At 41.2% G+C, this 13,626-nt stretch overlaps 1 protein-coding gene across 1 annotated transcript; it reads right to left on the reverse strand.

Annotated features, from left to right (window-relative positions):
* Positions 1-5,389: 5,389 nt before the first annotated feature.
* On the reverse strand, positions 5,390-11,506 carry LOC108931143 (eukaryotic translation initiation factor 3 subunit J-A-like). The gene is made up of 9 exons (XM_018746750.2): positions 11,434-11,506; positions 10,829-11,009; positions 10,614-10,702; positions 8,327-8,387; positions 8,157-8,251; positions 7,841-7,955; positions 7,514-7,675; positions 7,358-7,431; positions 5,390-6,492 (listed from the first exon to the last, which is right to left on the reverse strand). The coding sequence occupies exons 2-9, from the start codon at positions 10,848-10,850 to the stop codon at positions 6,361-6,363; spliced, it is 750 nt and encodes a 249-aa protein (XP_018602266.1). The 5' UTR covers positions 10,851-11,009; positions 11,434-11,506; the 3' UTR covers positions 5,390-6,360.
* Positions 11,507-13,626: the final 2,120 nt, after the last annotated feature.

Raw genomic sequence — 13,626 nt, forward strand, 5'->3', positions numbered from 1 at the left:
AACAACTATTGTCCATAGATCTAATGTGACAAATATTTACTACTTGAAACTGTAAATATTGGGATATTTATTATACCAAACAGCAAGTGGTCTTGTGCATTCTTGACAAATCCCTATTAAATTGACAATGTTCATTTTTTGTGTTTTGCACCTTTTCACAAGACCATTTTCTTGTGCTAAATAATGTTCTAAGTCAACTGCTTTGGTTTTCCATCACCAGTTGCTCTCCAAACACCCCATTTCTCAGACAACATATTTGTACACGCAATTATTAATTCACACAAGCAACAGAACCATTTGGAACTCCTCTTTGAAAATATTTTATTTATTAATGTACATTATCTATAAGCACAATACATTGAGAAACGTTCAATTCATGCAAAACATACAGCCCAAAACACATGCCATGGCCCATACTCTAAAAAAAAAAATTGTACCACCACATATCCTTACATGAGTATGGTCTGAAATACATTACATCCATTTCATTGTATTCTTTAATCACAACAATACATTTAGATGTGTCCATGCAGAAACACTTAATCTGCACAACAAATGTACTATATTATTTCAGACGACTCATGTAAAACTATAGTTTTCACTCAGAATAGTGTCCTGCGGTCAGCCCACACTGCTCTCATTAATGATCCTTTTTAACAGCTGCTTTTCTCCACAGAGGTTTACAGCGCTAGGTTTGTACCCTATACTACTTGTGATGCTTTCCTCATGTGCGCAGCTGGGTAATTTTTACTGTATCGGTTCAGGGTGAGTATCTTGCTCAACGGTAGGATTCGAACCCGTGTCCTTTGGCTGCAAGGCCAGCCAATATGCAACCTGCTGCCTCTCAGACTTCCAGCCACACTTCCTCAGTTCATAGAAAAAACACGTTTTACATTCCTACGTTTCGTAAAAAGACCCTGGTACTAGGGCGGCACGGTAGTACAGTGGGTAGCGCTGCTGCCTTACAACACCTGGGGTGTTAAGGAGTAGGTTCGAGCTAATTTGTGTGGAGTTTCCGTGTTCTTCCTGCATTTCCTCTGTGTGCTCTGGTTGCCTCAAAGTCCATTTCCAAATTCCATGCATCTCAGGTGTGTCAGTTTGTCCAGATTTAGATTCCCTTTAGTGCGTGAATACATGTATGCAGTTACCTTGAGAGGGACTGCAATCCCTTCCAGTGTGTACCTTGGGGCCCAAGCCTCCAGGATAGGCTCCAGACTGCCGTGACCCCAACTTAGTGAAACAGTCAATGACAGTGAGACTATATCACTCCAGTGGTGAGAAAAACGGTGAAATGACCTACGACACACACACACAGAGGACTGGAAACTCGAGTCCATAGTACATCCAACTCCGTCTGAATGCGTGAGCAGTACTGCACACAGACAGTGCGGTGTTGAGACACTCGCTCGTTGCCCGAGAGGAAGGGAGAAAGTGAGTCACGTGACGGTCATCCGGGTATCCGGAGTGGCGCGAGAGGCGCCTTGATGCAGCGCGGGGATTCGACTGGCGTACGGTGCCTCGCAGAAGTTACTTCAAATTGAAAATAAGCACATTTTTCTCGCATTTTTTTCTTCAAGGAAACCGAAGTAGAGCTGAGAGGCAGGTAAGTCGCCGTTTTACCTTGTTTCGGCAGGTGCGGAATGGGCCCTTGCTAGCCTAGTTCTGTATGTTAGCTGCCGGCCGACCGCCCGCCTCACGTCAACGTCACAGCACGGCACACTGTTTTTTCGTAACGTTTTTTTTCTTCAAAGAAACACTCGACGAAAATGGGAAGTGTTAACCGTAATATTTCCTTTCTGGAAGCTTTGGTTTGTACAAAATAATACTCTAGTAATTTAATAATACAAATTCAGCTGCTCCTCCCAATCAGTCTGCCTCAGACGAATTTGTATGTTGTGTGTGTCACGTCACACAGTGAGTATTTGTCAAGGGAACAGCTGATTTAGTCAAGTTTTGTCAAAAGTAATGCCAAGTTTTTACAAATCAATTTGAATTACTTGCATAAAACACAAAATAGAGAGCACAAGTATTCGATGTCAACAAAAATAGCTAAGATTTTTCTTTTTAACTTTGAGGTAGGTTACGGTAACTTACAAATAAATACATAACTCCACAAATCACTGTATCCCTATTTGGATGCCTCTTGTTGTCATCCAGGATCACTAACAGTCTGTGGGAGTCTGGGCCACCAACCCACTGGTGATGGCTTTTTCAAATTTCCTGAATTATTCTTCTTAGGTTGGAATATGATCAGATTATTGTGCAGGTTCTTATTTTCCAGCTCATCTACTTTTGCTTAGTATAGCCCAGTTTCTCACTTCAGGGCAGCTGTTGGTTGACTGTGTTACAACTAGGAGCAGAACTGAAAACAGCTGTTTCTTTGAATGTGTCCATAGCAACTGCTCTGGGCTGCAGGTCAGAGTTCTTTTCCTTGGTTCCCTCTTCAGCTCTTTTACCTTTCTGAGAGCAATTTATATATTCCTTCAAGGAATCCTTGCCTTGGAGAAAGATGTAGCAAAATCTGTCTTCCTGAAATCAAGAGACAGAAAATGATCAATATAGATGTAGATATCTAGAGCAAAGTCAGAATTTAAGCAGCTGTCTGAATCATACTGCATGGCACCCAAAACCTATGTATTTTACTGATATTTAAACAGCTGTTTTAATATTTAAAAGGAGCAGGGATTTATACTAATCAGTAACTGTTTCCACAAAATCAATATTGCAGTAACAAGAATTTGATTAACATAATGAGGAATCACTTGATCTAGCTTTGGCCTGTTTCTCTGCTTGCTTGAAGTTTGACTTGCTGATTGTTTATTAAAAATATTCAAACATATGTTGATTAAAAACTGAATTGAAACAATCTGAATTATGGTACCTGTCCCAATATTTTCTCATTATACATGAAGTTAGCTCTTTCTCAGTTGGTGATTTTTGTGATTGGAAATGTATTTTGGATATATAACACTGTATACTCATAGGTAGTATCATAGTTTTATATTGTTATGAAAAAATGTCAAAATAATTTTCAAATGCATTAATGTGAAATTAGTGTTTCTGTATTCATTGATAGGTTAGAAACTGTGTATGTAAATTATGGATTTGTTAGACTGTACATTTATTTTACTTGTATCTTTATGGAGTGGCACAGGAGGTAGTGCACTTGCTTCACATGCCTAGGCTGTGCAAATGGACATAGGTTTTCTGTGTGGAGTTAGCATGTTGTTCCCTTGTTCATAGGTTTCTTCTCACAGTTCCAGGACAAGAGGGTAAACCTTTATGCACCTACTTGTGTGATGTACATAGGTTCATGTACTGGAATGTGACAAATTATCTGTGCTTTAGAATCACATGTCTGCATCCAAGTCTCTTTCTGTTGATGTAATGCACTCGTATTTTTCTGCGAGATGTATGTTGCGTTGGAGAAAAGCGTCTCTTAAATGAATAAATGTAAATGTAGGTGTGTCTGGTCAGCTAATGACCCCAAATTGCTCTTAATGTGAGAGTCTGTGCATGTAGCCTGTGATGGATTGGCATCTTGGCACAGGCTGCTCCTTACCTAGCATCCTATTTTTTGAGGATAAGCCCCAGTCCACCACAACCCTGCACTGGTCAAGTGTACTACAGTTGGTTGAAGTCCAGTAGCAGGTCTCATACCACAGTTTACAGGATATCTGTACCCCTGGGACTAAGGAAGCAGGACTGGGCACCAAATTGCGGGTGATACTGTGCAGACTGTGGATATTAAACCTGGGAAGGAAATATCTAGTGGGCAGTAGTTAAAAGTTGGGTATAGAGAAGTTGGGGTATGGGGGTAGTGTAAATAATGATCTAATGGACATTCTGAGTAAGATGAAGGGGACAGCTAAAATGAACTGGACAGATTAGGGAAGGTTATTTATAGCTATGGGGCGGGTTGGAATAATGCAGGTGGGGAATAGCAAAGTCAAGGCGGCAGGTAGCGATAGAGGTTCCTTCAAGAGAAGGCTGCTTAGAAAGTGAGAGTATTAGTTTATTACAGGTGGAGATAAAAACATGATCAACTGTGTTAAGGAGGGCGAAGGCTCTTGAGAAGGAAGAGGAGGAAAAATGAGAGAGTCAGGGTGGTGTTTTTCAAAGATCCATTTTAATTTAAATAGACCTTTTTTGGTAGGGAAATTTCAAATGAGTTTCAAGTTGCTCAGAAGGAGAGAAATCTCTGTGGTGTTTTTGGACTTGGTCCTGAGATGTGGAGCTGTATGATGGTGTTTCCTTTTTTTCTTTGGAGCGAGGTGGTGAGGTTGGTGGTGCTGGGCCTTGTGTACAGCCATTGATATATGATTTGAATGTAAAGTATACAGGGCAGAACAATAAATTATATTAACATGCCATCTGGTATCAGTTGTTGTGTACACTGTACTAGTATAGTACATTTACATTTATTCATTTAGCAGACGCTTTACTCCAAAGCGACGTACATCTCAGCAAAAATACAATTTGTGCATTACATTAAGAGAAAGAAACATGGCTGCAGACATGTGATTATTAAGTAAACCTAGTTTACTTTCCACTTGATGCATCGATGTTCATCACTCAAGTAGGTGCGTAAAATGCAGGATAGATGAATGCTGATAACCTCCTACCAATTTTTTTTTAAGAATAAGGTACACAAACTAGTAATCACATACAGTGCCAGAGGAGCAGCTGTGTAAAGGCCTATCTGGGGAAGATCATAAAGTTACGGTGCATGAACATTTACACCACACATAAGCTGGAGAGATCTTGGGTGAAATGGGTCCAGAAAAGGTGAGTTTTCAGACCCTTCTTGAATGCAGACAGTTTCTGCAGTTCTGAGTGAGAGGGGAAGGTCATTCCACCACAACGGAGCCAGAACCGAGAACCTCTGCGGTTTACCTTTCGTGTGCGGGACCACCAAGCAAGCAGAAGTAGACGAGCGAAGGGGTCTGGCTGGGGTGTAGTGGTTGATCGAGTCTTGAATTTGATTTGGGCAGCTATAGGAAGCCAGTGCAGAGAAACGAGTAGAGATACATGGGAACTCACTGGCAAATCAAACACAACTTGTGCAGCAGCATTCTGAATCAGCTGTAGAGGTTTGATGGCAGTAGCGGGAAGTCACCATGGCCTGGACAAGTAGTTGGGCAGAGTTGGTTGTGAGGTAGGTAGGGATCCTATGAATTATGCAGCGTGTATCTGCAGGACCAGGTTGTGGCTTCGATGTGCTGAGAGAAAGACACACTCGAGTCAATCGTTACTCCCAGACTCTTGGCCGAGGAGGTAGGCAAAATGAGCGAGTAGTCCAGTTTGATTGTGACAGGAGGAGAGGCTACGGAGCTGGAGGTGGTGATCAGACATCGATGCCCGATGCTCCAGGTGGAAAGGAGAGGAAGAGCTGGGTATCAGCGTAGCGGTTCAGTTGGTCCCAAAAGTGACAGAACAAGCAAACAGAAACAAATGCTTTTTTGCAGAATGATTTAATTAAATTATGTATAAAACACAGCAGACACTGTGCCCACTTGCACTGTTGACTTCTCAGCTTTTGTAATTCCTTATAAAGCATCTTCTAAAATATTAAAAACCCCAGTGTTTCATATGTATTATAGCGCAAATGAAAACACTGGGACATCAGTCATGAGCCAAAATCCGTTAACTTGCACATCACAGTGCTGTGGAAACCATTTTCAAGAAACCAGTTATTTGAAGATGTCCAGCCCCTTTATTTAGTGGAAAACATTTGATGCCTTGAAGCAGTAAATGCTGATAAATTTTGTTTCTGCTCACAAAGAACCAACACAAGTGTTTTGTGAAACATCCTGGAAGGCTTGACATGTTTACTTCACATTTGTAATTGATTTTACCTATTTAGTTTTTACAGTTAGTATTTTAGCCAGCCAACTTCTCTTTGCATAAAAGCTATGTGTGGAAAAAAATCAGATGATCATAACTAATTTGGCAGTCTAGCTTTGGGGGGGGGGGAATGGAACATTATGTTAGAAATCGCAAAAATGTAATATGCTTAGGAGCTGCAGACATTCTGGCTGAAGTATTTGCATAGATGGTCTAATTCAATTACACAAAAATGCTGTTGTCAAAAAAAACTTATGCAGGTCTTCAGTAAACTGCAGAAATGGTATCTAAACTTTATAGAAGTATTTTCTAAAGAAATTTGAGGTGTAGTTATCTTTATTCTCCAGGACATTAGCTTTGGAGGGGGGCCACAATGGACACAAAGGCCTGAGGAGTTCTCTGAAGACATTTTTACCCATGAAGACCAAAGACAAAGGGGGTCTGTATTCCTACAATAGTGTTGAACAGACTGAGTGGCTGAAAGGAATGAGGTGGGTCAAGGTCCAGCCTTTGTCACATGAAGTCCTCAAAGTCTTGCACATAGCCTCCATCAAAGTCCCCATAGGCCTCCAGGTCATCCTTTAGTGTGGCCTTTAGGCCTCCCCCTGGAAGGACACCTTTTTTCTTCTTCTTTGCCTTGTTTTGCTGTAAGAGCAAAGGTCAAAGTATTAACTGCACCCTAACCACCAAGGAATTCCTGGCAAATGTGTGTAGATTTGTTTAGCAGATGCTTTTCTTCAAAGCGACTTCCAGTGAACTCTGTGTAGGGTTACCAGCCCACACCCTTATTCACCAAGGTGACTTACACTGCTAGATACACTACTTACAACATAGATCAGTAGAACACACTATGGGTGAACCTGAACAGCATGTCTGGAGGAAACCAGAGCACCTGAAAACCCACATCTTCTCACACCACCCAGGAGCTGCAAAACAACAGTGCTGCTTGCTGTGCCACTGTGTAAAATGCTATACTGGCCTATGTTACTAGTCCTTTAACAGACAAATTTAATATGACCCCTTTGTTCTGTGAAAAAGAGCCTTGGTGGTAGGTATCAAAGGCTGTTATATTTGAATGTGTGACCTTTAGGTCCAAAGGCAGCAGCTCTAACCACTATATTACCAGCTGTACTTTATTTTTTATATAGATTAATGTAATACATGCATGGTGTAAATGTTCAGGCACTGTAACTTCATGAGTATCCCCAGATAGGCCTTTGTACAGCCCCTACTTCGGCATTGTTTGTGTATTATAATAAAAAAAATTGGTAGGTGGTTATATGGATTCATCTATCCTGTGTATTATGCACCTATGAGTGATAAACATTGGTGCACCAAGTGAAAGGTAAACTAGGTTTACTTAAGTCACATGTCTGCAGCCATACCTCTTTCCATTAATGTAATGCACAAATTGTATTTTTGCTGAGATGTACGTCGCTTTGGAGAAAAGTGTCTGCTAAATGAATAAATGTAAATATTACAATCAAAGCTAAAAGTGATCATGTGTTACCTTTTCCTGCTTCTGTTTTTCACTGAGTAGTACTGTCAGAGAGTTGCTAATTTTCTTTAGGTCTTCCACTTCCACTGGAGAAAAATGTGTAAACATAAATAGAACTGTCTGCAACACTGTTAAGGTGTACATACTAAATATAAAATTAGGACTCACGTGAAAGGCATAGGTCTCGAAACAATGACTCCAAAAAGCTGGAATAATGCACAGATTTTTCATATGAAGATATTTTGTCTTTCAGCAACTTCTGAAACTCTGTAAAGTCATCTTTAGAGGATGGGTTCATGGCATCAATTCCTGTAACATTATTAGTTATACCTACAAAAAGAAAATGGGGGGGGAAGCTTTTAACACAGCTTGCTCTTAACTTTGATTGCTAAAAACATTTGATTTAGCTGATGCTTTTCTCAAAAGTGACTTAGAACCCTAACCCTGCAGTCCTATTGTAAGCTAAATGAATAAAAAAAAGTCTGCTGCTCTTACCAAATGCCTCCTGTGCCAGTTCCAGATCTGCCTCTTCCTGCAGCTTCCTTACTCTTACTTTTTCTGCCAATTCTTCATCTGGTGTAAGCTCTTGGTCTTGTTTTGATTGTGCTACCTGGGGAAGAGCATTTGTCCATGCTGAACCCTTCAATCTTCAAAACTTTGCTACATGGTTCAATATGTGTAGAAAAAAAGTTTACTTTTAAACATGTACCTTCCAGTATGTCTACATTCTTGATTTGTTTGAATTTGTAAAAATCTAAGTACAATATTTGTATTTAGAATGACAAAAACAAACCAAAAAAATTAATCTTACCGTTTCTTTCATCTCATCTTGTTTCTTCATTTGTATACTTTCTTTCGCTTTTATTTTTTCACTTAGTTTTTTTTTCTCTGGTATTTTTACTTCTGAAAAAAGAATTAAAAGCAAATAATACATGTCTGGAAAGCCCCCCCATTTTTTTTTTTTTTAAGTAAAGAATTTTACCAACTTACCTTGTTTTTTCATTTCAGCCTTCTCATCCTCATCTTCATCATCCCAGTTTTCCTACAGGATGAGACAATAAAAATTAAAAAGTTAAATGTCTGAGTCTGTAGTTCTTGGCTTTAGCATCTTTTTTTTTTTAAAGCCACACAATGTAACAACAGTCTACACCAGTATTAAACAATGAGTTTTTAGCATTAATGTATGCTTGGTTAAGGGGAAAAAACTTGTCATTCAATGCAAAAAGATGGGAAAATATATCTATGTGGACTTATCCAAATTTTTGTTCGTTCATTCAACATACACAGGATATGATGATACAGCCCATGTGCTTATTACAACAACTGTACACAAGGCCCAGTCCAAACAACATTTTGGAGGTATTTCATTGTGGTTGTCAAGTGGGCAGCTCCCTTTGTCGGTGTTGCATTGAATGAGGCCCATGACACCTCAGGAAAACTGGACAATCGCTGTGCACTGCAGAGAAACATACGGTAACTACGCAGCTCCCATGCATTGCATGCCTCCAACGCTTTGTGCAAAGTTTCGGCAACTCAAATGCTTTTTTTAATTTCTTCACACTTTTTACGTAACTCCAGCTTTACGCAAGTCAGGGATTGGGGACTGTCTATACAAATTGCTGTTACACACGAGAAGCATTACTTAAAACAAAACACACTGACTTTCAGAATAAGGAAAGCCATTTTACACTTTACAAAACACAAAAAGTGAGAAAACACACAAGTCAAGGTTCTAAATACCCTCTACTAAAACTAGTATAAACCTACCGACAACTGAAAATGTACAGTCGTGTGCAGCTTAACGATGTTTCACTTAATGACCGACCGCATATGCAACTGTGGTCCTCTAAGATTATAATGGAATGAAAACTTATTGACTAGCGACATTGTAGCATGTATTACTCACGTGTTTGTGGTGGTTCTGCTGTAAACAAACCTACTGCACTGCCAGTTGTATAAGTATAGCACATACAATAATGTAAAGTACATAATACTTGATAATGATAATAAACACCTATGATACTGGTTTATGTATTTATTATACTGTACTTTATCATTATTTGAGTGTACTCTACTTATAAAAAAGTTTACTGTAAAACAGCATGCTGTGTTACGCCAGCAGCAGTGTCATAAATTGTGTTTACCGCATCTCTTGCATTGAGGCTATACCATCTAGGTTTGTATACTGTAAGTACACTCTATGATGTTCACCTAATGACATTTTTCAGAATGTATCCCCATGTCTGTACAATATAGATATTCAACAGGTACAACAGCCACGTGAAGGAAAAACTATAGAGCAGGCAGACAGATATACACACACAGTTTCAGCCCATTGTGTCTAGGGACAATGGAACCCAAAGTCCCCCTTATTAACTCCTATTAACCTACCGATGACACCAGAGGCCCCAATAAGACAACGATAAGTCGAGTTCAAAGGCTATGCAGTGAACACTGACCATTCGCCCCATGGCTGATGCACACAAATTCCATTACAAACCAGTCACTTTGCAACTGCTGCCTTAGCACGTGACACTCTCTTGTCAATGTAAATGACACCCAAAATCGGTTAACTTTCAACTCAGCACTTTTTTTTATTTTTTAAATAACCACTGACTGACTCGACTGAGCCATCGACGGCACCCAATCCAATGGCAATGCCGGACCAACTGGAGCCCCTAGGCTATGTGACACTATGTAACAGAAACACCAGGCACGCGCCGCCACAGCGACTCGGTACTGATGCAGTATCGGTCCGTCGCGATAGCTGGAGCGCGCGGCCTCCGTCGCCACATAAGCGCGCGCGCACGCGCAGGCGCCCCCGAGTCCCATCACCTCCTCCTCCTCCTCATCACGATACACTGATTGAAACGCGCACGTCCGACACGAGTCCCGGCGTAATTTCCCGCTGAGGATTTTATGAAACACGTACCAGAGTGGTTGCCTGGCAGTGGCAGTACATTTTTTGCGGACAATACAGGCGAACACTGACTACTCATTGTCAGTTATTTCATTAAAGCTACTGCCTGGCTTCACACGAATCTGTCTCCCCACATGTGAGGCGCCCAGCATTCGAATCGCAAACGACGGTCGACATGTGTGATGTAGCCAACTTAGCGAAACTAGCAGGCGAGCTACAGAAACAGAAATAAGTCTTAGCAGGAGGAGAGCTGCACACAGCCTGAGCCTCCTTCCGTCGCCGTCGGCTAACAGCAAAGCAGCGCAGTGTGAGGAGAGGAGCGAGCAGCAGCGAGTGCAGTTTCGGTACCTTCACATCCTCCTCCTCGTCCTCGCCTTCCCATCTGTCCAGCGCTGCCGCCTTTTGGATCGGTTCGTCCGGCTCGAAGTTGTCCGCATCTACAAAAGCACGCAACACATGGTCATTTACTACGTCCGACAGAAGCCTACAAAAACTATATATGCGCCAACAGTTACGGTTTCCAGCCGCGTAGCCAAAAACATTTCAATCGGCGCGTCACTCACCCCACGAGTCGACGTCCGCCATCTTGGCTGTGGTGTCTCGAGCGGAGCCGAACGGCGCGGGAACGACACTCGCCCTCGTGACGACTACAGCGGAGGCCCCTATTCGTGACCCGCGGTGCTTGTGCGCCCCCTGCTGGTGGGCGGAGGGACACGACAGCGATTCGCAGTGTGCCGAGCGAGTCTGCGCAAGTCAAGGGGGTAAAACAGTGCCGTTTACGCCCATCCAGTGCCTTGTACCTGTGAACCTGTTCCCTGAGAAAAAGGGAAAAGCACGCGACGCTACTGCAGGGTAGGTCCAACACCAAGCGCACAGTCCCGGAGGTAATTTAAGAGGTAATTTAAAGCGGGTGTGTGAAGCCACAAGTGTGACGTTTTACCTTTTTTAATAAAGGTGGAAAGACCTACGTCTCTCAGTCCTCCAGTGTTGCAGAACAGGATGCGAGGAATAAGCAAAGCAAAAAAGCTAAAGTTAATGTCTCCTTATTTTCCCGTCATTTTTACAAACGCTGCTGATGAGGGGGAGTAAAAAAGTGCGCTGCCTGGGGCACTGTATAATTGTACCCTGTACTCTAATACCCTGTACCCTGCTCGGACAGTGTACTCACCCTCCACCAACTGTGCACACAACATCATGGCTCAAGGTCCTTCGGCCGCATTCCGTCTGAACACCATGTTTTACCATGTCGCCAGTGGCGTCACTAGAGTTGGTGTCACCTCCTGTGGACCTCCATCCCATCCCATCCCATACCAGACCATACAGAATCCTTAATGTTATTTGTCCTAGACTAATGTTACTCATAAATCGTTATTGCCCTCTATCACTGAATGTAATGAGGATAGTAGTGATATAAACAACTAACAAAATTAAAATGACACCTTTAAATTACAAATATCATACGCACAGCCCTAATCATCATGTATTTAGTTTCATGTGGGTTAAATGAAAATTCGGTAAGAAAACGACAGAATTCTAAGTTAAAAAGTTTAAGAACTACATCAAAATTATGTTTATTGTAACGTTATTGATACAGGTTCACAAATACTAATGACCACAATATTGTAGCTAAAACACCACAAAGTGTGACAAAAACAGCAGCGACGACGAAAACAAGAGCGCGTGTTTGTAGCGCGTGCGGACGAAACCACGTGATTCAAAGCGTCACTGTAATTGGGTAATAATGAGAGCTCCGAGCGGAGCGTATCGGAAGGTTGAAAAAGTAAATGAGTATCGAGTTTTACCCTCGTAGCTATATTGATACATGGAAACTGGGCTTTATTACGAAAAATGTTTTTGCTTTTATAAATACAAGGATAATTTTTATAAAAATAATAAATTTCTGCTGAAACACTGCACAAAATTTTTCACTGCACTGTCTTTTTTGTGTCACCCGGTGCGGTCCGCAACCCCAGTGACGTCACTGCGTGTCCCAGGGAAGAAAAGCGGCGATGAACAACACGTGACACATCGGTACCTTTTTAAAACTGCCGGACACACTATCCGACCGACACCTGCCGTGTCTCCCGGTGTCCTGTTTCACATATTATATTGTAACGGCCTCTCGTTACTGTTTTAGGAGGGGGGAGTGTGCTTAATGTAAATAGTTACATTGTGGGAATAATGTGAAGTGTGGGTGTGCAACCACTGGGGGCACTTCGGGGGAAAATAGTGGGGGGGGGGAATTGTGTTTCTCAGTGTGTTAAGAGAACCTGGGGTCGCTAAACAGGTTGGGAAAGCCGGCTGTAAGTGCAGGTCCTAGAAGAAACAGGGTCCTCGGACCGAGAGCATTATGTCTCTGGTGCAGGTGTTGTAATGAGTCATGAGTGCTGTCTCCGCGTCCTTTTTCGCCCCATCCAAACCCACGGTCCTGCGTGCCACATTGGCACATATTGTCTCTATCCAGACATTATCTATTCCGCCTTAATACGCTTAGGGTTTCTACTGGGAGAGCAAGCAGTTGATACAGTAAAACAATGAACATATTTACACATTTGAAAAAAGGTGCATTCTCTGTTCTGTTTTACTATCGTATATCAAGATTGCAGTGGATTTCTAGTAAAAGAGATGGTCATCCATTGTTTTATTAAGCAGGTGGAAAAACTTCAAAGCAATTAAGTTCACTGGAAGAACTTCAGAGGCAATGATTTTTCTTGATCTTCTGCCCAGTGAGTGGCTCAACCAGTGACATTTCAAGAACAGCAGTAACTCAGATTCTAACCCCCCACCCCTCACATAAAGCTAATAATTTGACAAAGTTCATAATGTAAACGTTTCACTTCAATGTACTGTTACAGTAATTCAAACTATGTCAAATTAATTTGGAGTCAGACGTTCCACACACAAGGAAACTGACACAATGAGGCAAGGGAAAGAAACGCACGAAAAACAGTTTTCGGGTTTCAAAACTTTAACTTTTAAATTCTTCTCCATTGAAATTTTATATACATTTTACAAGAACGACAGAGTAACAACATAAGATGCCCCAATACATGCAAAATACCGCTGCGTAGACTGGATTTTAAAAAAAAAAAAAAAAAAAAAAAAAAAAAAAAAAAAAAAAAAAAAAAAGTGAAACAGTTGCTGTTTTCTGCAGAAAAAACTGCCATGATTAAAATTTAATGAAAGATTTTCCTCACAGAACAGGCTTTTTCTACATGCTAGTTTTTTAAACAGCTATGTGACAATGTGCTAGACCTACATACATATAGTAAGAAAAAAACCTGATGTAAAGTTAAAATCTTCATTAACACTTAAAAAGTAGACATAACATGCCTCAAAATCAAAAATACAAAAATTAAAA

The sequence above is a fragment of the Scleropages formosus genome, chromosome 7 (assembly GCF_900964775.1).
Source record: "Scleropages formosus chromosome 7, fSclFor1.1, whole genome shotgun sequence".
Classification (NCBI taxonomy): domain Eukaryota; kingdom Metazoa; phylum Chordata; class Actinopteri; order Osteoglossiformes; family Osteoglossidae; genus Scleropages; species Scleropages formosus.